This window comes from Cervus canadensis, chromosome 23 (assembly GCF_019320065.1).
Source record: "Cervus canadensis isolate Bull #8, Minnesota chromosome 23, ASM1932006v1, whole genome shotgun sequence".
Classification (NCBI taxonomy): Eukaryota; Metazoa; Chordata; class Mammalia; order Artiodactyla; family Cervidae; genus Cervus; species Cervus canadensis.
The window spans coordinates 51,494,448-51,517,289 of record NC_057408.1 but is presented as its reverse complement, the minus strand read 5'-3'; the positions used below and the strand labels follow the sequence as shown (position 1 = coordinate 51,517,289).

Sequence of the window (22,842 nt, the reverse complement as noted above, 5' to 3'; positions counted from 1 at the left end):
TTTACCTTGCAGTTTTACTAGGGGTTAGTGCTTCTGATAGCCTGTTAAAATTGCATTTTGCTCTGTTTTGACTCTTTCTGCACTCCATTGGTAGCAGTGATTAGTAAAGCACTTGTGCTGGAGGGGCTTACTGTAGTAAGTGTGGTTTAAAAACGAGCTGACACCCTAACAGCTCCTATGGAAATTCTGTGGTCTTCTCTAGGCTTATGTCATTTAACAGGCTGAATTCTCATAGGTAATGCAATGTTCTTTGGTTTGACAGGACACTCACCATTTGAGGATTCAGTGTCTTCATGACTTGTAGCTGTAGACCTACTGGTTAGAGCCAAGTGCCAAGCAGGAGGTTGTAGGGAGGCTCGAGAAACAGGAGGATCTCATTGGGATTCCAGAAATAAGGTCAGGTTTTCACCCTCTTTGGTCAAGTTGGCTGAAATTTTTGAATTACCAACCCTGAAATTAAAAGTTTACATTGTTTTAGACATAGAGAATAGACTTATGGACATGGGGAGCTGGGAGGAGAGGGTGAGATGTATGGAGAGAGTAACATGCAAACTTACATCACCGAATGTAAAATAGATAACCAACGGGAATTTGCTCTATGTCTCAGGAACCTCCAACAAGGGCTCTGTGTCAGCCTGGAGGGGTGGGATGGGGAGGGAGACTGGAGGGAGGTTCAAGAGGGAGGGGATGTGTGTATATCTATGGCTGATTCATTTTGAGGTTTGACAGAAAGCAGCAAAATTCTGTAAACTAATTATCCTTCAATTAAAAAATAAATATTGCAAAAAGTTTATATTGTTTTAATGTTTCATTGCGATGTTTTATTTTAGTTTTTCTTAGTCCTACTATACATATTAACACCTCAAAAATTTTAAATTCGCTTCTGTGTACATTCAAGTTTATATACTTGCACATAAAATCTATGTGTGTATGAAGTATATTTTTATTGAAAAACAGGACATTTAAGAATTTCTCAGGGAAGTTTTACTTCTAGTCAAACTAGGGTTTTACTTCTAGTTTCTAATTCCAAGAGGTGTTTGTATGTTTTAAAGGAAGAGAATGTCTGTGGTGCATGAGCTATTACCAGGATGGCTGCTGGATCACCTCGCTTTCATTAACAAGATAAGCTATGAACTTCACCAGCATCATGAGCCTTGCTGTAGTAAAAGCCAGCCTACTTCTTCTGTTCACCTTGATTCTCTTCACATGGATTCTGTGTCCTCTTTTGGAGCCTCTGCTACATTTGTTGCTTCCACCAATAAGCCAGAGAATGATGATAGAGGAAATTGTGAAATGTTCATACAGAAATACATATTTCGATCTGAACTGTTTGATGTCAGCAAACCTTATATAACTTCAGCTAGTCACAAAGAGTGCCAAGAAAGTAATGAAAAGGAAGATCTGGTAGATGATGTTAAGAAAGAAATCTCCATTTCTGTTAATGGCAAGGTAATAACTCTTAAGAAATTTTTATTTTTCTACAGAGAACACAAATGTATTATTCCAGTGTCTCAAATATCTTGTGATTTACTAATTATAAAGAATAGTCAATAAATCATAGTGATACTTTAGCATATCCAGAGTAATTTTAATTTTTTTGCTAACATTCTACCATTTTTAGAAAACCAAATTTGCATATTTCAAAAGTAAGCAAAGTTGATTCAAAAGTGAATGCTTTGTAAATTAACAAACAAAGCTACACACACACACACACAAACCCTGTTTGCTTAGGTTTCTGTATTAATTGCGTGTTTTTACATATATTTTTGCTCAAAAACATGTTCTCTATAAAATTCTAAAGCAGTGTATAGATTTGGGGGGAATTTTAGAGATTTTTCCTTTGGGCATAAACTGGTATAATAAATGTTTGGAAGAAGGGTAATATTTTTGAAAGATTTCTAGTAATAAAAGTAGAAAGTTACTATGGAAAATGTGTATATTCTTAAAGTATATATATTTGTAGACACATCGGTGTTATCAGAAGTTTTGAGAATGCCATTAGGGTCAAATTAATTATGCTTTAATACTTTTTATGTACTTGAAGAATTCAGAGATAATTATACCAAGTCCATTTCAGATAGATTATATTAATATTTTTTTTATTGTTAGAGATAGGAGTTACATTCATTATTCAACCAATAAATGTTTCTATATGCTGTTGCAAACAGAGTAAGGAAACAAGATAGATATAATCTGCTTTTTGGATCTTATAATTGAGTGGGGAAGAAAGATAACAAATAAGAAAGCATGTTGAGAAGTATAATAAGGAAAGTAATAGAGATTCCATTTATTTATTCAGCCAGCAAACTTTTGTTGTTAGCCTGCTAGAAGTTTGCAACCATGTAGGCATTGAGATTTCAGGAACAAAAAGTAGAAAGTCCCTGCTGTGTATTGTACTCACATGTTCTTTGGAGTTGTTAGATGTAGGACAGATATATCTTATTTGTACCCAATCTTCAGATTATGCATAAAGATCTATTAAAAGTACATTGCAGATTTTTTTCTTTGGTGTAGAAATTAAGAAATTTCAGAATAATTACCCCATATAGCAACTGATAGATTACACTGGTGACTCTTTATTACAGTATCAGTTTCCTTGTGTCTATGGATGTCAGTGCTGCATTTTATTATATTGTTCTAGTTCTTTCTAATAGCAGATGAGGCCTAGGTGGCCTTTTATCACCCATTAAGTTTGCAGTAATAGTAATAAGAATTATGATTATTTGAGAAAGTTTACCTCCCTAGTCCATACTCTTTGCACTTCTTTCAACCTCAGTAATTAATTATTAAGTCTTAAAGAATGTGATAGACAGTATTGAAAATGTGAAAAATAAAAAAGAAATATTAATGTATTTCAAAGTATCAATATTGTGATGGATGGCCATAAAGTTTTTTCCCTGTAATTTACTCTTTAGAAGCGAAAGAGATGTGTTGCTTTCAATCAAGGTGAACTGGATGCTATGGAATACCATAGAAAGGTATGGTGTAAAATGTTCATTGATGACATTGGAAGGTTAATGTGAACTAGTATAAGTAAAAGGACAATGTGAATAAGGGTCGTCTTAAAAATCAAGCAACCATTTTGATCAAGGTTAGAATTTAACAGTGGAGTGGTTTATTGTTACTTTTATAGTAATTAACAATTTAAACCAATTTTTATTAAAACTCCATATACTTAACATACATTTAACATACATAAACTTATGCTATATTGGTAAAGTCTAGAAATTTTTTAAGTTATAAAAGTGTACTGTCAGTAGGTAAAAGATAGCATAAACTTCTGCTACATTGCTTAAGCATATATTTCACATAAATAAACTTATGTTGTATGAGTGTGGTGATATCTTATTGAGGTTTTTAGCTTGCATTTCCCTAGTGACTAATAATGTTGAGAGTCTTTTCATTGCTGTACATCTATATACATTGTTTGTTAAAGTTGTTTAGGATTAATGTTGATTCATCTTTGAATATTTTATGTAATTCACCAGTGAGATTATCTAGGCCTGGAGTTTCCTTTTGGGGAAGGTTTTTAGTAATAATATCAGGTTCTTTAGTAGAGCACAGGGATTTTCAGGTTTTCTGCTTTTGCTTATGTCAATTTTGGCAAGTTGTATTTTCCAAGAAACTTGTCCATTTTATCCAAGTTGTCAAATTTATTGGCATGATGTTGTTCATAGTATTCTTTTTCCATACTTTTAATGTTTATAGGATTTGTGATGATAAATGATCACCCTTTTCATTGCTATGTTGGTGATTTGTGTTCTTTCTTTTCTAGCATGGGTCTTGTTTTTTGGTTGTATTTTTCAAAGAACCAGTCTTGTAAAAAAATTTTTTTTGATAGCTTTTTTTCTTTTTTGTGGCTATATATATATAAAACATAAATTTTACCACTTTAACCATTTTTAGGTGTACACGTTAGTGGCACTGAGTACATTCACATTGTTTTCTAATCATCACCATTATTTATATCCAGAATGATTTTGCCATCCCAACTGAAATTCTACCCATTAAACAGTTTGACTCCTCATTTCCTCTTCCCCCTACATGCCACATTTTATTTATCTGTTCTTCTGTTCATCCACATTTGGGATGTTTCTACCTTTTGGCTATAGTGAATAATGCTGCTATAAACAGCATTATAAATGCTGCAGATATAATATGTATATATAAACATGTATAAACACATACATGTTTATACACTCACACATAAACATGAGTGTCCCTACTTTCAGTTTTTTTGGGGAGTATACCCAGAAGTGGCCTTACTGGATCATATGATAATTCTGTTTCTAATTTTTTGAGGAACTGCCTTAGTGTGTTCCACAGTGGTAGTACCACTCTACCTTCCCACCAGCAGTGCATAAGCATTTCCAGTTTCTCCATATCCATGTCAGCACTTATTTTCTGTTTTTATTTTTTTTCAGTTGCCATCCTAATGGGTAAGAATGGTGTCTCATTGTGGTTTTGATTTACATTTTTCTGATGATCTTTGATGTTGAGCATATTTGTACGTGCTGTTGGCCATTTGTATGTCTTCTTTGGAGAAATGGCTGTTCATGTCCTTTGCTCATTTTCTCATTTTTATTTTTTTTTTGCACATCCTTTTTTTTTTTCGCACATCCTCCTTTGCTCATTTTTAAATTGGGTTTTTGTTGTTGTTTTTGGAGTTCTTTTATATTCTGAATATTAATCCTTTATCAGACACATAAAGTGATGTCAAGTATATTCAAAGAACCAGCTTTTAACTTAGTTAATTTTCCTTACTGCCTGTTTTCTATTCTGATGATACTGTTCTCTATTGTTTTCTTCCTTTTGGTTTACTTTGCTTTTTTTCTGTTAATAACTTCTTAAAGTAGAGCCTTTTGTCAGTGAGTTTAGATCATTTTTCTTTTCTAATATAAGCATGTAAAGCTGTAAGTTTCCCTTGAATTGCTGCTTTAGTTGCATTCCACGTATTTGGATATGTTGTATTTTCACTTTCATTCACTTCAAAATATTTTCTAATTTCCCTTGTGATTTTATCTTTGACCCATATGAATTATTTAGAAGTCTGCTATTTCATTCTCAGATATTTGATGTTTTTCTTAATATCTTCTTGTTATTGATTTCTAGCTTAAATCCATTGGAGTATAAGAATATACTCTGATGTCAGTCCTTTTAAATTTATTGAGTTTTATTTTACAGTCCAGCATGTGAATTATCTTTGTGACTGTATTGTGTGCTATTTTTTACATATTTTTGAATATGTATTCTTTAGTTGTTGGATACAGTGTTCTATGAATGTCAGGTTAAGTGGATTGATAGTGTTGTTCAGAACTTCTGTCTTTAGAGATTTTTGGTTTATTGGTCTATCTTTTGTTGGGTCGATTTTGCTTGGGTGAGTTTAGAATGAGGATTTTAGTCTAAGGCTGATGATTATTCCCTTTTACTGACACAAAATCTGTTATGCACCCAGTACCCCTGTCAAGAACAATGATGAACTGTCTGAGATTTTACTTTATTTGGAGGATAACAAGTTAGCAAGATTTTATTAAAACAGATTTAGATCAAAGTATTAAAGTAACGAGTTTATTAAATTAAGAAGCCACATGTATGTACTGATCACTGCTCAGCTGGAGACTTGACCTTCTGCAACTCTCAAGAGCTCTCCGTCTGTGCAGCTCTCTGCTCTGGTGTCCTCCCTGCAAACTCTCGCCGCCTTGGCCTTTCCAGACTCTCAGCTCTGGTTCCTTGGCTCCGAGAGACTGCTGGTCTCTGAACGGGTCTCCTCCCTGTCCTGCTACATGAAAACTTTCTCAAGGCAGTAAGCTGGAGCAATTGGGTTCTCCTTTTATTTAGGGAGTACAATTCTGGGGCTTCCCAGGTGGTGCAATGGTGAAGAATCCGCCTGCCAATGCAGAAGATGCAAGAGATGCAGGTTCAGTCCCTGGGTTGGGAAGATCCCCTGGAGGAGGACATGGCTGGAGAATGTCAGCCATGGAGAATTTCTGCCTGGAGAATCCCATGGGCAGAGGAGGAGCCTGGTGGGCTACAGTCCATGGGGCCACAAAGAGTTGGACATGGCTGAGTACATGTGTAATTGTATTAATAATAATATTCTGCAGTGCTTGACATCCACCCGAGGTCTGAAAGCCTTTTTTCTGAAAATAACTTTTTAAAAGTAATTTCAGATGAAAAGTACTCCATCTTATCCAGAAGCAGTACTGGCTTTTAATTTTATAATTATTTTGGTTCTGTTATTGTGAAACTTTTAAAATTATATTCATTTTATAGAGTTGACTTTTTCTTCTTTAACAATTCAAGCTATATTTTTATGAAATCAAAGATATGTTTATTTTAAAATTAAATTACTAGAAAAATTAAGATTAAATGTGATTAAAACTTAATTCTTTTTGTAGACTAGAATTTTCACTTCTAGAAACATTATCAAATTCATCTTATAAATTTTTAAGGGTTTTTTAAAATATATATTGCTTGGTTATTTAGTTTCCAGTGAGTTTATGAGATTTATATTATTCCACAGTTAGGAAATAGCCGTTCAAAGGTATAGTCACACTTTCTTTTTCTTGTAGTATAAAATTATTTTATTGTAGGTATTAAGAGTGTTGGTTTTAATCCATAAGTTGAAATATTCAAAGCATAATAGGAAACTTTATTATTTAGAAAACTGTTTTAATGTCAGTGATGTTTTAATATACTTAAATTCTATTACAGATCAGGGGGCTGATTTTGGATGGATCCTCACAGTTAATCCAAGAAGGTCTCACAAGTGGCTTTCTTCATTCATGTTCTGAAAAACGGAACAAGTGCAGTGAGCCAATTACATTACCACTTGATACCTGTAATTTGTCAGAATTGTGTGAAATGGCCAAGCATTTGCCTTCTCTGAATGAAATGGAACTTCAGACGTTACAGTTGATGGAAGACGATGCCTCTGTTACAGAGCAGGATTTATTTTCACGGGTTGTTGAAAATACCTCTAGCTTTACAAAAATGATTACTTTAATGGGACAGAAATACCTGCTGCCACCAAAAAGCAGTTTTCTTTTGTCTGACATTTCTTGTATGCACCCACTTCTGAACTGTAAGTAGTTATTATGTTTATTATTAGATAATTTTTCTGTGGCCTCAAAAGTCAAGAGCAAGTCTGAATGTTGAGTGAGCATCAGCATTTTGTGATAGGGTGAATAATTTTCTCTGTTTTTTTTTTTAATTTAAAACTTTAAATTCAGTTTTAAAGTGCTGACTTTGCTTTAAAAATTAAAAAAATAAATCTTATTACAAACAAGGTATCAAAAACTTAACTAGTCCCCAAGAGAATAAATATAGTTACTGCTCTATACTTAGGAATTCAGGGTACAATTGTGTTTGACCAAGTAATTTTTTTTTTTTGACCAAGTAATTTTAACTTTTATTCATAGCAAAGTAGAAATGCTTCAGATATGAATGTTAATTCCCAAACTATTCTTAGACTTTTAGGTTACATTTTAAGCTATTTTCAAGTTTATTATCTAAAGTTTCTCAAAAGTATTTTCCTGTGTAAAGTTGAAAATTTAGGTATTGATGTTCAGAGTTATCTACACATAAATTTGAATTTGGATATCTGAAGCTTAACTATGAGTCTTTAGACACTTGACAAAACTGAGCCTCAGTTTCCTAATCTATAAAATGGATATGATGATACCTACTTCTGAGGGTAATTTTGAGGATTAGTTGAGATAATTTGCACCACAAGCTTAGCTCAGTGATATGTTTCCAATAAGTTATAACTATCATAATATTCTAAGGGATGAGATAAGAGATATATTGATTAAATTGAATTTAATCTGCTATATACTGTTATTTGTACATTTTGTAGCAAAATTTTAGGTTATTAAAGTAACATAGCTTATTAATGAAAAGCTTCTTTTAATTACTTTCAAGCCGATTTAAACATGAGTGGTTATTCATGTCACAGTGTCATAAAATACTTCAGGGTAAATGACAAGATAACAAAATAATGAGAAAATCATGCAATATTTGAACATTTTTTCCCCATTCTTTCTCATCTTTGTTACTCTAATCGTTTAAAAACCATTACATCCTTATTTTAATTTGCATTCTTTTGATTACTTATGAGATTGTCCACTTACAAAAATATACCTTTGTGTATAAAAGGGAAAGGGACAGCTCTTCCTTATAGTAAAATCCCAATTAATAAATGTAGGTGGAAAAAAAAATAAATGTAGATGGAATGATGTAACTAGGAAATTTCTGTTTGACACATAGCATAGTACTTGGGTGTCAAAATGGTGGGTGAAAAGATGAGATGCAGGCTATTTGCAGAGTCTTCAAGTATGTCCCTACCAGACAGTTAATAATTACTGAGGTAGAACTGGAGAAACCTGGCTGACAGCACTTTAACCAAACAAAAGACTCAAGGTGGTATCACTGATCATGAGACATTCGGACACCCTGTGCTTCCTGCTGATGACCAGCCGGTAGTAGTCTTCAAAAGTATCAAGGTCAAAAAAGATGAAAACTGAGAAACTTTTCCACATTGGAAGAAATTTATGAGACATAGCAATTAAATGTGATTTTGCTGGGGATCCTGGACCAGGGAAAAGGATACTAATAGACAACTGGGGACATTTTATCAATGTTAAGGTCAGTATGTCAGTTAAAAAATTGGTTTTATTTCATGTAAAAAGTGAAAAAAAAAAAAGGCAAAAAACCCCACATCCATCCTGTATTTGAAAGGACCATTTTAATATGGCTGCCAAGACTTACATAGGGCATTTACAAATCCTCGATGTCTAGCTAGGGGCTTTCCAGGTGGCACTAGTGGTAAAGAAGTGAAGTGAAGTCGCTCAGTCGTGTCTGACTCTTTGCAACCCCATGGACTGTATCTCACCAGGCTCTTCTGTCCCTGGGATTTTCCAGGCAAGAGTACTGGAGTGGGTTGCCATTTCCTTCTCCAAGTGGTAAAGAACCCACCTGCAAATGCAAGAGACAGAAGAGATGAGGGTTCGATCCCTGGGTTGGGAAGATCCCTGGGTTGGAAATATCCTCTGGAGGAGGGCATGGCAGCCCATTTCAGTATTCTTGCCTGGAGAATCCTATGGACAGAGGAGCCTGGCGGACTACAGTCCATAAGTTTGTAGAATCGGACATTACTGAAGTGACAGCACAATGTCTAGCTAAGGGAGCTGTAGTTATTTTTAGGAAGGGTGCAACAGGTGCAATTACATTAAAATCCCAGAGGTACTAAATTATAACGGGAATCTCAGTTTTTTTGGATGAATTATTCTATTTGAATAAATATCACAAATCCTTTTTTTTGCCAGCATATTAAATATATTTGCCAGCATATTTATGTCCGTAGTGAATGCACTTCATTGTTGAAGAACATGTTTAGTTTTTAAAGTTCTACAAGTAGAAGGTATTTTCTGAAATCCTTTCTTTGTTTTCAGGTAAGAAAACATATGATGTGATTGTGATAGATCCACCATGGCAGAACAAATCAGTTAAAAGAAGTAACAGGTAAGTGTGTCTGTTACATATGCTTTCTGAAAGCTATAGTTGTTTGTACATTATAGTTACATAAACCGAAAGTGTTACTTTATGGTACAAAGTGTCTGAAAAACTAAAACACTTTAGTTTTAAAGTTTTAATTCCATTAAGTGGGTAGGTTAAGTAAGTAATTCTCTTAAACTAGAACTATATATAGGTATAAGAATGTTAAAAGTAAAAAAAAAGAATGTTAAAAGTAATATTTATTAAAGATGAAGGTTGCTGACTGAATTAGTTCAGAAATGTGTCTATAACACCAAAAGACAACATTTTTGCCTTCTTTGGGGCTTCCCTGGTGGCTCAGATGGTAAAGCTTCTGCCTGCAATGCGGGAGACTTGGGTTCATTCCCTAGGTGGGGAAGATCCCTTGGAGAAGGAAATGGCAACCCACTCCAGTACTCTTGCCTGGAAAATTTCATGGACGGAGGAGCCTGGTAGGCTACAGTCCATGGGGTTGCAAAGAGTCGGACACGACTGAGCAACTTCACCTTTCACTTTGCCTTCTTTGATGTCAAATTCTAAAGTTTTGAAATATGTGCCAAAATATAGTATTCCTTAGTAATCTTCTATGAATGAAATTGTCTAATTCATTCTGAAATTTGTTTTAATTTATGTCACTGTTCAGTTTATATAACCTTTTAGAGTGACAAGTTCAGTTAGTAAGTAAGATGAAGTTAAATAGCTTTTCAAAAAACTAAAAATTTCCCTCTAGTTCCAGTGAATATCTTCAGTTATATTTCGTCTCACTCTTCAGTCTTCTAGACTGAACAATTTCTGTTACCTTGACTTAAACTTCATGTGAAATTTCTTCTTCTCCACAGTTATCTTCAGTTTCCTTATTTTTTTTTGTTTATGAGCTGTACCAATAATTAGATTTTTCCCTCTTAAAAGTTGCAAGGATCATACAAAGAATTCATTTATCTATTCTCTATATGTGTGTATTTGTGTGTGTGTGTGTGTAGATATCTGTATATATATATAATTTTTTTCTGAACAGTTTGAGAATAAGTTATTTAGGAGAAAGAGTAAGTTACTCTGAAATATCTATTCTGTATTTCTTGAAAACAAAGATATTTTCTTATATAATCATAGTGTAGTAATCAAAATAGGTAATTAAGTTTCCTTTTCAATTTTCTAGTTTTCTTTTATTAATAAGAATCATACAGGGAGTTACTGTGATATATGCATTGTTCCCAGTTTTACCATCTGTGATAGGCGAAATAGTGTTCTTTCCCTCCCCACCCCCTACGCCTGTTCCACACTCCCTTCCATGTCCTTATCTTAATCTCTGGAATTTATAAGTATGTTAGGATACATGGCAAAGAGAAAATAAAATTCCAAATGTAATTAAGGATGCCAAGGAAAGGAGATTACTATGCATTATGTGGATAGGCCAGTCCATAGCATATCACAGCTAGCGGCCGTGAGGAGATCCCCCACGTCCAAGGTCAGGAGCAGCGGCTGTGCTTTGCTGGACTGGCCGTGAGGAGATAGCCCACTTCCAAGGTCAGAGAAACCCCAGTAAGACAGTAGGTGCTGGAGTGGCTGTGAGGAGATACCCCACGTCCAAGGGCAAAGGAGAAGTCCCAGCAAGACTGTAGGAGGGGTGAATTCGTGTTTAGAATCAAACCCCATTCTCGCCAGAGACGCTCAGAGGGTATAAACAAACCTTGTGTGCACCAGGACCCAGAGACCCCACGGAGACTGAGACAGAACTGTGTTTGAGCATCTCTGTGGAGGTTCGGGTCAGCAGTGGCCTGCCGCAGGGACAGGGGCTCTGGGTGCAGCAGACCTGGGCATGGCGTAAGCCCTCTCGGAGGAGGTCGCCATTAACCCCACCATAGAGCTGCCAGAACTTAACACAGGACCAGGATATAGACTCTTGGAGGGCACAAACAGAACCTTGTGTACCAGGACCCAGGAGAAAGGAGCAGTGACCCCACAGGAGACTGCCCCAGACTTGCCCGGGAGTGTCCAGGCGTCTCCAGCGGAGGCGTGGGTCGGCGGTGGCCTGCTGCAGGGCTGGGGGCACTGAGTGTAGCAGCGCATGCGTGGGACCTTTTGAAGGAGGTCGCCATTCTCTTCATTACCTCCACCATAGTTTGGCCCCAGGTAAATAGCAGGGGTGTCTCCTTTCAGCTGCTTGCTGCTCCAGCGCCGTGCATTCAGGTGTGACCTAAATCAAATCCCTTATGATTATACAGTGGAAGTGAGAAATAGATTTAAGGGACTAGATCTGATACACAGAGTGCCTGATGAACTGTGGATGGAGGTTCGTGACATTGTACAGGAGAAAGGGATCAAAACCATTCCAAAGAAAAATGCAACAAAGCAAAATGGCTGTCTGAGGAGGCCTTACAAGTAGCTGTGAAAAGAAAAGTGAAAAGCAAAGGAGAAAAGGAAAGATATACCCATTTAAATGCAGAGTTCCAAAGAATAGCAAGGAGAGATAAGAAAGTCTTCTCAGTGATCAGTGCAAAGAAATAGAGGAAAATAATAGAATGGGAAAGACTAGAGATCTCATCAAGAAAATTAGAGATACCAAGGGAACACTTCATACAAAGATGGGCTCAATAAAGTACAGAAATGGTTTGGACCTAACAGAAGCAGAAGATGTTAAGAAGAGGTGGCAAGAATACACAGAAGAACTACAAAAAAGATCTTCATGATGCAGATAATCACGATGGTGTGATCACTCACCTAGAGCCAGACAACCTGGAATGTGAAGTCAAGTGGGCCTTAGGAAGCATCACTACGAACAAAGCTAGTGGAGGTGATGGAATTCCAGTTGAGCTATTTCAAATCCTAAAAGAAGATGCTATGAAAGTGCTATACTCAACATGCCAGCACATTTGGAAAACTCAGCAGTGGCCACGGGACTGGAAAAGGTCAGTTTCCATTCCAGTCCCCAAGAAAGGCAATGCCAAAGAATGTTCAAACTACTGCACAATTGCACTCATCTCACACGCTAGCAAAGTAATTCTCAAAATTCTCCAAGCCAGGCTTCAGCAATACATGAACTGTGAACTTCCAGATGTGCAAGCTGGTTTTAGAAAAGTCAGAGGGACCAGAGATCAAATTGGCAACATTTGCTGGATCATCAAAAAAGCAAGAGAGTTCCAGAAAAACATTTATTTCTGCTTTATTGACTATGCCAAAGCCTTTGGCTATGTGGATCACAATAAACTGGAAAATTCTGAAAGAGATGGGAATACCAGACCACCTGACCTGCCTCTTGAGAAACCTGTATGCAGGTCAGGAAGCAACAGTTAGAACTGGACATGGAACAACAGACTGGTTCCAAACAGGAAAAGGAGGACGTCAAGGCTGTATATTGTCACCCTGCTTATTTAACTAATATGCAGACTATATCATGAGAAACCCTGGGCTGAATGAAGCACAAGCTGGAATCAAGATTGCTGGGAGAAATATCAATAACCTCAGATATGCAGATGTCACCACCCTTATGACAGAAAGTGAAGAAGAACTAAAGAGCCTCTTGAGGAAAGTGAAAGAGGAGAGTGAAAAAGTTGGCTTAAAGCTCAACATTCAGAAAATGAAGATCATGGCATCTGATCCCATCACTTCATAGGCAATAGATAGGGAAACAGTGGAAATGTGCTGACTTTATTTTTCTGGGTTCCAAAATCACTGAGGATGGTGACTGCAGCCATGAAATTAAAAGATGCTCACTCCTTGGATGGAAAGTTATGACCAAGCTAGATAGCATATTAAAAAGCAGAGACATTACTTTGCCAACAAAGGTCCATCTGGTCAAGGCTATTTTTCCAGCAGTCATGTATGGATGTAAGAGTTGGACTGTAAAGAAAGCTGAGCACTGAAGAATTGGTGCTTTTGAACTGTGCTGTTGGAGAAGACTCTTGAGAATCCCTTGGACTGCAAGGAGATCCAACCAGTCCATCCTAAACGAAATGAGTCCTGCATATTCATTGGAAGGACTGGTGCTGAAGCTGAAACTCCAATAGTTTGGCCACCTGATGCAAAGAGCTGACTCATTTGAAAAGACCCTGGTGCTGGGAAAGATTGAAGGCAGGAGGAGAAGGGGACGACAGAGGATGAGATGGTGGGATGTCATCACCGACTCAATGGACATGAGTTTCAGTAAACTCCAGGAGTTGGGGATGGACAGGGAGGCCTGGCATGCTGCGATTCACAGGGTTGCAAAGAGTTGGACACGACTGAGCCATTGGACTGAACTAGCATATCTGTAGATAGGAGACCTAACTGAGGGCATTTTTTTTTCTTTTCTGTTATTTTTCTCTTCTCCTCTTTTCTTTTTCCCTCTTCTTCACCCATCTCCCCCCAGTCTTTTCTCCTCTTTCTTCCTTTAAAAGGGTATAGTATGTAGAAAAACAATAATGAAAAAGAAAATAAAAAGTAAAAGTGTATAGTATAAGCATATTTATAGGCTGATGGTAAGAAACTACTAGAGAGGTTGAAAATACAGAAGGAGGAGAGTACTTAGCATTACTGATAGACTAGAAGATGGGAATAAAAGAACATAGGGATAAGCTTTAAACACATGAAACCATGCTGTTTCCTTTAAGAGAAAATTAAGAGAAATAGGTAAGTGAAGGTGTATAATGAGGGTTATTATACACACCTGGCAGAGGGTTAGGTGGTTGAAGGAGTCTGAAGACCTTTATTTTGACTGATATTTGGCATATTTCATCTGCCAAGAGTGTGTTTGGGCAAAGGACTTAAGAAGAGATGAGAGTTTGTAGTAGTTGACCAAGGGTAAGTAAAATAATTGATGAGTAGTTTTGAGAGCCTGAGAATGGATTGCCAATTTTCAGTTTAGCATTTTTCTCCATCTGATTTTTTTCTATATGAAGTTGAATAGAATTGTGTTGAAGTTGAATAGAATTTAAGATTGGAGGTTTGCAGGGGTTGTAAAGTAAAGGAGTAAGGGGGTGGTGATCATAGTGCATACAATTGTATTTATTTAGGGGAAGAATAGTTGAGCGTGCACCTCATTTAGATTGTCCTTTGACATCACCCAGGATACTGGCAAGATTTACTTTGGCTAGGCATAAAGATCTTAGAACTTAAGTCTTCATTGAGTATGAAGAGTGAGGATGTAATGGGTTCCATAAGAAGGCTGGAGGCTAGATAGCATAATTCTCAAAGAGAAGGGGGTTTCACACAAAGGTCGATGACTGACAGCCTGGAACTGGAGGGGAGCCAGGAGAATACCGACCTCTCCTCTCATGGCGGTGTATGTTGGGATTGGACAAATGACCACATTGGTTTGATGGGGTGTTATGGAACAAGTAGAGTTCTAACAAGAGAAACTAGGCTTTGTACTACTGATGGCCGGGAGGTTCAGGGCTGTAGAATTTTTTTGTAATGAAAGCATGAGTGTTTCAGAGAGCCCAGTAGAATTGACTGAAGGATGAAAGAAGCAGGATGATAGATTGAGTGTTGGAAATGTGGTGGGATATTGAGACAGTTTCCAGAGTGTTAACGGGGTCTCTGGGCTTCCCAGGTTGTGCTAGTGGTAAAGAACCTGCCTGCCAATGCAGGAAATGTAAGAAACACGGATTCAATCCCTGGGTTGGGTTGGGAAGATCCCCTGGAGGAGGGCATGGCAACCCACTCCAGTATTCTTGCCTGGAGAATCCCATGGACAGGGGAGCCTGGTGGACTACAGTCCATCAGGTCCCAAAAGATTTGGACATGACTTAGCGAATTCACAAGCGCATGTGTTGTGTACAGATCATCACAAGATTATATTTGCTTAATTTTAAATGGTATAAAAGCATATAGAAAATATTAGTAAAATTACTGAAATGTAATACATTCAGAAGTGATAAAGAAATTTGGCCTGATCATTTTGAGTTAGTATAAATGAAAAGTGGTTATTTCCAACTTACCTGTAACAATGTGTCCACTGGGTGTCACTGTGGCTTTGTATTTAGTTACACAAATAAATAATTGTAGCTTTGTGTTTGTGGAATCAGTATTATACAGGTATTCTCCCTGCTTATTTTTCTCTTTTGCAGTGAATTTTGCTAATATTTTTTTGTTTATTTTTAGATATAGTTATTTATCACCACTGCAGATAAAGCAGATACCTGTCCCTAAGCTGGCTGCTCCAAGGTGTCTCATTGTTACGTGGGTGACAAATAGACAGAAGCACCTGCGTTTTGTCAAGGAAGAGCTTTACCCGTCTTGGTCTGTGGAGGTAGTTGCTGAATGGCACTGGGTAAAAGTAAGTCCCAAAGTTAACGTATTCGTTAACTTTATTTGTTCATAAGGTGCAATGTACAAGTCACATAAAGGTAGCACCTACTTTTTAATGTTTAACATGGCATCACTCTACTTCTTCAACATGGTCTAATTAAAACATTTACTTTGCTGCTAACCTTTGTCTTCTTATTCTCAAGGCTTTTTGCCTATTTGTTCTGTATCTTTTTGGAGTAGAACCCCAAAGTCCTGGTCGTAGGAAATCACTCAGATGGATATCAGGATGACACTTTAAAAAGCTCTGATGGTCTGTAGTTTAAGAGACAGTAAGCAAAAACCTTGGGGGATTTGTCCACCAGTAAACATAGAAATTGTCTTACTGTTCATCTTCTTCCTCTTTACTCATCCAAAACTTCAGCTGCCCTTTGTGACTTCTTTTTCTTTTTTCTTTTCTTTTTCATTTCCCACCCCCCCACCCCCCCCTTATGTTGCTGGGGATGGAAGGGAAAATAGCAAAGAAACCTAGTGTGGAAGAGTTGGGAAAATGCTGGCAGCAAGGCCTTTTATACTGTGAATCTTAACTGTGTTCCTCAGTGCTTATTTTTGAAAGAAATGATTCCAACTCCTTGATGAGTTGAAAGGTCTTTAATATTAACCTTTGCTTGGTTTCAAGAATACCAAAAAATATAGAAAAGTCACGTGTCATTCAAAGTTCATTGGCTATCCTTTTAAAGGTACACTGTCTACTTAAATGAATTCCACAAAAGCCATCCTAAATTTTAAAAAGACAAACCAGGTTTTATGGACTGAATGTTTAATTTATGTTACTGGTCTGTTTATTTTAGACACAGGAGAGGGCTATTTTTAATGTGCTTTGTAGTGTACTGGAGCATCTTCTGAAAGCTGTGTGCATTGTTTATTTGTACCTATTTTGTGACACTTGGCAAACAAGTGCTTATGATTGTTTGTTTGCTTTTACAGTTGTACTCTGGGCTTAGCTCTGGTTGATTTGCTATAGGATCGTTACGGGCATGTAAAACTCCATTCTACTCTCTCTGTTACGACAGTCCTTTCATAATCAGAAACTGGGACCAAAGTCAGGAAAAGGTTACCTTCTGAAATTAAAACCAGTAAAATGTTAATACATGAAAACTAAGACTGTTTATTTCTAGTAGTAATCAGTTCTAAGAGGTGGTATGATAGTTTAAAACAAAAATATGTTTTGCTTATTTATGAAATATGTACAATATGTAAACATATGAAATACTTACTAGGTGTTTGCATATGTTGTTGCATTAGAGGGAGTAATCTGCGTTGAGTGTAAAGGAATCCAAAGCGTCAGAATTCGCCAGTGTTTATACAGCGCTGTGTGGAATAGCTGCTGCTATTTGCAGGCCCTAGAGGTGATAAAAGGACTTCACTGGTTGGGTTTTTAGGTACCTTGATATATGCTAAAGGATTCCATAGAGGATATATATGAATATTATGATAGTGCAAATATCTGCCTCCATGCTTAATTAACGAATTGAATATTGTTTTAAATTGTGTTTTGAGTTTGATTAGTTAGAGTGAGTCTCTGGGAGTCTGATCAATCACTCCAGGATGAAATGATGAGATTGAATTTCTGGATTTATAATGCCAAGAGGTTAGAACTTGCATTGTCTGTCTCATTAGTTCCCAAGCTAGTTTCATTATTAATTTTAACTCTTGACAGTATTTAATGACACTGTTTCCTATAAATAAAGGAAAATACTTTATGGCAATGTGCTTAGTCACATTGCCAGTAATATAGGTAAATGTTATTTGAATGAACAAATGAATAAATGATGGCATGGTTTCTAGTAACATATTTTAATGAAAAACCAAGAGTTTTATGTGCAAGATGACAGAAATTTAAAATAATGTTTTAGTCATGTAATGCTGCCCTGCCCACTATGGTATGGTATGGTATGGTAGGTGTCACCAGCTATGTGTAGCTCTTTAGCACTTGAAAGGTGACTGGTCCACATTGAGATGAGGTAATAAATGTCACATGTAAGTCTTTTGAATTTAAAATACTTAATATGAAAGACTGTAATATACCTCAGTAATTTTTTGAATTGGCTACATACTAAAATGATAATATTTTAGATATGTTAGATTAAATTAAAAATAATTTAAAATTAAAATATAGTTAAAATGAATTTTACCTCATTCTTCTTGCTTTTTTAAAATGTTGGTACTAGAAATTTTAAATTACATGGGTGGCTTCCATCTGTGGCCCACATTACATTTTTATTGGATAGCAGTAGCCTTGAGGTTTAATAATTCTTTTTCTTTGGTAGAAACTGTATACTGGAAGGAAAAAAAAACCCAATCCTTTTCCTGGATATTTATGGGTGTATGGGTTGTTTTTGTTTCTGTCTCCTTTTTGTCAGATCACCAGTTCAGGAGAGTTTGTGTTCCCATTAGATTCTCCACACAAAAAGCCTTATGAAGGTCTTATACTGGGAAGAGTTCGAGAAAAAGCTGCTTCACTGTTAAGGTAGGAAGGATGATTTTTCAAAGTTGTATAAATGTATTAATTTTCAGACTTTCAAAAATTAACACAGTAATCATTGGTTTTCCTGAATTTTTACATTGTTGAAAATCTGGAAATGGCCCAGACAAGAAAAGTGTGAATGCTAATGGCACATGAAATTGTATATTATCATTTGCTTTATCTAATGTGTAATAGTCATGATTGTAGAAGAGGAAACTATCTGAAATTTCTTAATACTTAAATTGTTGATTTCCACTATTCTCTTCTTAAATTTATTATAAATGAAGATGCTATTTGAAAGGTGAAAAGAAATCAAGACAACTGTGGCTTAAATGTAATAAATTGTCCTTTAAAATACAATTACGTTGTTGTTCTGTTTCAATAGGAATGCAGATGTGAAAGAGCTGCCCATTCCAGACCACAAGTTAATTGTCAGTGTGCCCTGTACGCTCCATTCACATAAGCCACCTCTTGTTGGTATGTTTCTATAAAATAGAATTGTTCTGACTTCTATGAAATTGACAAAAGGATTGATTATTGCATTTGAATGGTCTAGAGATTTGGAAATTCAATCAGATATGTGTTATTTTAATTAATATTCTAAAATCATATAGCAGAATTTATGCTTTAGAGAATAGATTGTTGTTTTTTTGTCTTCTTTTTTTGCTCCAGAAACCTTTTATTGTTTGCATTTGGTCCCTGGCTTTGGGGAAAGGGCTCCAGATGGTTAACCAGCTGCTGGTTAACCTGGGAGGGGCTCGGCCAGAGGCCCTGACATCAGGTAGGGGAGCCTGGCCTCCGAGGGGGAGCTGGGCTCGCTGGCCTCTTGTGCTCTGGGAGCGTCAGCCTTCCCAGGAGGTGCCAACCTGGCTGGCCTGCAGAGGTTGGTCAGGTGGCCACCACGTCCAGGAGGTGGCACTTCAGGAAGGCACAGAGATGGGGGATCTATGGGGGCAGAACCCAGGGCGTGCAGATCCAGAGCGGTCTGGTTCAGGTCCTTCTCCAGGCCCGTGGTGGCATCCAGTGCTTGTCCCACTTGTCTGGGGGCGGCTCGGGCCTCAGGGAAGGGGGGGATGCTGCCGCTGCCGCTGCGCTGGCCCTGCATCTTCAGAGGCTGCCGGGCCAGCGCATGGGAGGAGCGGGGTTGGGAGCCCTCCAGGGGCACATTGTGGCCTCGAATCAAAGCCCACAGAGAGGTGGGTGTTGGAGACCCGCCCACCAGTGGCTGACCACTTCCTCCGCTGGGTGGAATAATTCCCATGGGTCTGGGAGCACATCATCATGGTCGGCAGTAAGGAGCTCACAGCAAAAATGGTGCTGAATGGTCTTGGAGGTTGTGATCTGAAAGAAGTCTGGAGGGTGGCTGGAAAAAGGGTCTGTTAGGTCCAAACTCTGTTGAAGCGGAGATGGATCCGTGGGAACACCCAGGGGACAGTATAGAGTCGTCTTACCTTACCTCAGTCTTTCCTCTCCCACTGTGTTTTAGGGTCCCCTGACTAATGGGGCTCATTGGCGCAACCCAGTGAAGACTGGTGGTACTTCTGAGGACTGTAGTTCCGGGGGCTTTATTGTACTGTCAGGGCCTCACCCCTTGCTTGTTCTAAAGCCCAGAGCTTAGAAAGCAGTCTGAGAGATGCTTTGGAGAAGGCAATGGCAACCCACTCCAGTGCTCTTGCCTGGAAAATTTCATGGATGGAGGAGCCTGGTGGGCTGCAGTCCATGGAGTCGCTAAGAGTCAGACATGACTGAGTGGCTTCACTTTCCCTTTTCACTTTCATGCATTGGAGAAGGAAATGGCAACCCACTCCAGTGTTCTTGCCTGGAGAATCCCAGGGACGGGGGAGCCTGGTGGGCTGCTGTCTCTGGGGTCGCACAGAGTCGGACACGACTGAAGGGACTTAGCAGTAGCAGTAGCAGCAGAGAGATGCTTACAATTCCCTTGATATATAGTAGACAGTCTCAGTTTTATGTTGAGTAGTGTTGCTTTTCTGAGCCATTGGAAAGGTAGTTGCTGTATCCTGCAGTTCTTACTAGTCTTAATGTTTTAGTATGATGTTCATCATTTAATGAAACTAAACAGCAAGGAATAGTGGAAAGTTTTGGCTTTTCAGGTTGACCTAAAGGACCTTGAATCCTGGCTTTGCTACTTGAGCAAGTTACTGATAATTTTCCACCTCAGAGTTGTCGTTTGAAGAGTGGATAATGATATTTAGTCTTTCAGAGTTGTGAGGATTGGTTGCATTTGAAAGTCTGTCACATATAGTAGAAGATCAGTAAATGCTAACTTTTTCAACTGAAAGAATAAAAAAATAGGAAGGAATATAAGTCCTTGAGAAATACTGAATTTGACATTCAAAGTTCATGAGCTAGGATACATAGGAAGGTGAATTCACATTCCCAAAAGTATGTTTACTGGTAGCACTCCAGATTTCTCGTATCTTAGATTGCTTATGCAGAAGAATCTTTAGTATTAATTCATTTGAGAAATATTCAGATGTCTACCTGTTGATCCATTTTTTGACCTAGAGGGATTCTCAGTGAATAATTGCCTTTAAACTTTGGACTGTGATAGATTCTTTAATGCAAGGAAACATTTGACTTAAATGGAAAGTCTGTACTGTTCTTTGAGAAAAAAATTATGTTTGCTACCAGTTATACTCAGTGGAGGAAATCTAAGGTGTGTTCTTCTCATTTGAATTTTCTTTATCATTTGGTGAGTATCAAAGTTTAATAAAAGGTTTGTCTTTAGGGCTTATTTTTTTTACTTTGAAAAATTCAAAAGCCAGACCCAAAAAACCTTTCATTCCCAAATGATAGTTAAACTATTTCTCACTTCATTTTACATAGATTATGTTTAAAGATGAGTCTTAAGATACAAGGTTTTATAAAATAGTGATTAAAATTAGTGTTTTATTACTATTAATAAAAATTAGCACTACATTTTATAGCTTGTATTTATGAAGTGCAGTTCTTCTGTATACCCAGTAGAGAGCAACACAAACACATTTTTAGGATTGAGAATATTTAAAAAGAAAAGTTAGATTTTGAGGGGAAAATTTTTGCATGATTCAATATATGTAATCCTTATGTTTTGGTTAAGTACTGGTAGACAAGAAGTATTTATAATCCTTTATTTTTGAGTTCATGTTTCTGTATAGTAAGTGTCTGTGTTTTGAATGTAGAGCTACATAAGGCCATCAGAAAGCAACTTTCAGATTTCTGCAATATATTTTATTCTGAAATTAGAACTCTAGGATTTGGTATAATACATGCTGTCTATGTAATGCTTAAAACTTTTACATGTAAATGTTCTTAAAGTGCTTTTTGCAAATTCACAGAATGAAGTGTTCTCTCCTTAACTTCTAAAAACACCAAGGTGTTTTTTTTAAACAAGTTTTAGTTTGTTATTTGTACTGCAAAATTTAAAAAACACCAAATTGGCAGCATATTCCATTTCAAAATGATGCATTTACTCTTTTTAAGTTTTGAAATTTCTTCCTGTGGATTGAAACATAAGCCAACAATAGCTATGGCTTTCCAGCCTAATGTAAATTTATAATCTTTTAAGTTTAAAGATTTAAGGTATGAATATAATGAAATAAAAGTATTTGAATCAAAGTTTTGGTTTTCATATTGCTCCTTAGAGGAGTTTCTGCTTCTTTTCACTGCTTTACTCACTAACGGTTTGTATCTGGAGAGTTAAATACAGTTTGATGAGATTCTATGCACTGACATTTGAGTACTTTTCCCCCAGCTGCCTCTTGCTCCCAAGCAGAAGGGGAATGAACTAGCTATATATGAACTATTTCCTCTCCATTGGTTAGAAGTATGTTTTACTAATGCCAGATGTTATGTAATTATTTATATATATGTCATATTTAAATTTATACATGTGAATTTACTTTTAAAAATTGGGATATAAATGCCATATGACATCGTATTAGTTTCAGGTGTGTAACATATGATTCAAGGTATATATACATTTTCACTAATCACAATAAGTCTACACATAATTATAATATTTTTTCCTGTGATGAGAACTTTTAAGATCTTACATTTTCATTTAAATTGATATTTAAAATTAGTAAGAATAAAACATTTCCATTAATTTGCCTCTGTTTCTTTTGCTTTGTTTTGAAATTAAACATATGTGGTTAACATTGTAAAAACTTTACTCCTTGATTTTCTGTGTTTTGCAACTAAAAAGGAAAAAAGTGATGCCAAAATGTGTTCCATTGATAAAGTGGGAGAGGATAAATGGGTTTAGGTTTTATGTATTTTTTTCACTTCAAATACTTGGCCATCTTTTTCTGTTAGTTTGTGAAGTCTTAGAAAACATGGATATCTGTTTCTTTTGTTAAGTCCCATAGTGCTTATAATGGGTGCTCAGAAATAGTAAACAGTTTTGATTGGCTGATTCCAGTTTGGATTCTAGTTTAAAATGCCAAAGTAGAGTCATTAACATCTATGTACTGAAGAACTGAACAAACAAACAGAAGCAAGAAAACAAAACCTTACTTCAGTATAATGTTGCTGCTGCTGCTGCTGCTAAGTCGCTT

General features: G+C 36.8%; 1 protein-coding gene across 4 annotated transcripts in view; it reads left to right on the top strand.

Annotated features, from left to right (window-relative positions):
* METTL4 (methyltransferase 4, N6-adenosine) overlaps positions 1-22,842 on the top strand; it is a 106,457-nt gene that overhangs the window by 1,893 nt on the left and 81,722 nt on the right. For 3 of the 4 annotated variants that reach the window (XM_043444024.1, XM_043444022.1, XM_043444025.1), the window contains exons 3-9: positions 1,053-1,449; positions 2,916-2,978; positions 6,715-7,084; positions 9,453-9,522; positions 15,613-15,787; positions 18,180-18,286; positions 18,669-18,760. In XM_043444024.1, the coding sequence (XP_043299959.1) occupies positions 1,053-1,449; positions 2,916-2,978; positions 6,715-7,084; positions 9,453-9,522; positions 15,613-15,787; positions 18,180-18,286; positions 18,669-18,760 (1,274 nt within the window). Of the gene's footprint in view, positions 1-262; positions 397-1,052; positions 1,450-2,915; positions 2,979-6,714; positions 7,085-9,452; positions 9,523-15,612; positions 15,788-18,179; positions 18,287-18,668; positions 18,761-22,842 lie in introns of all 4 variants that reach the window. The other variant, XM_043444023.1, reaches the window with a different exon arrangement.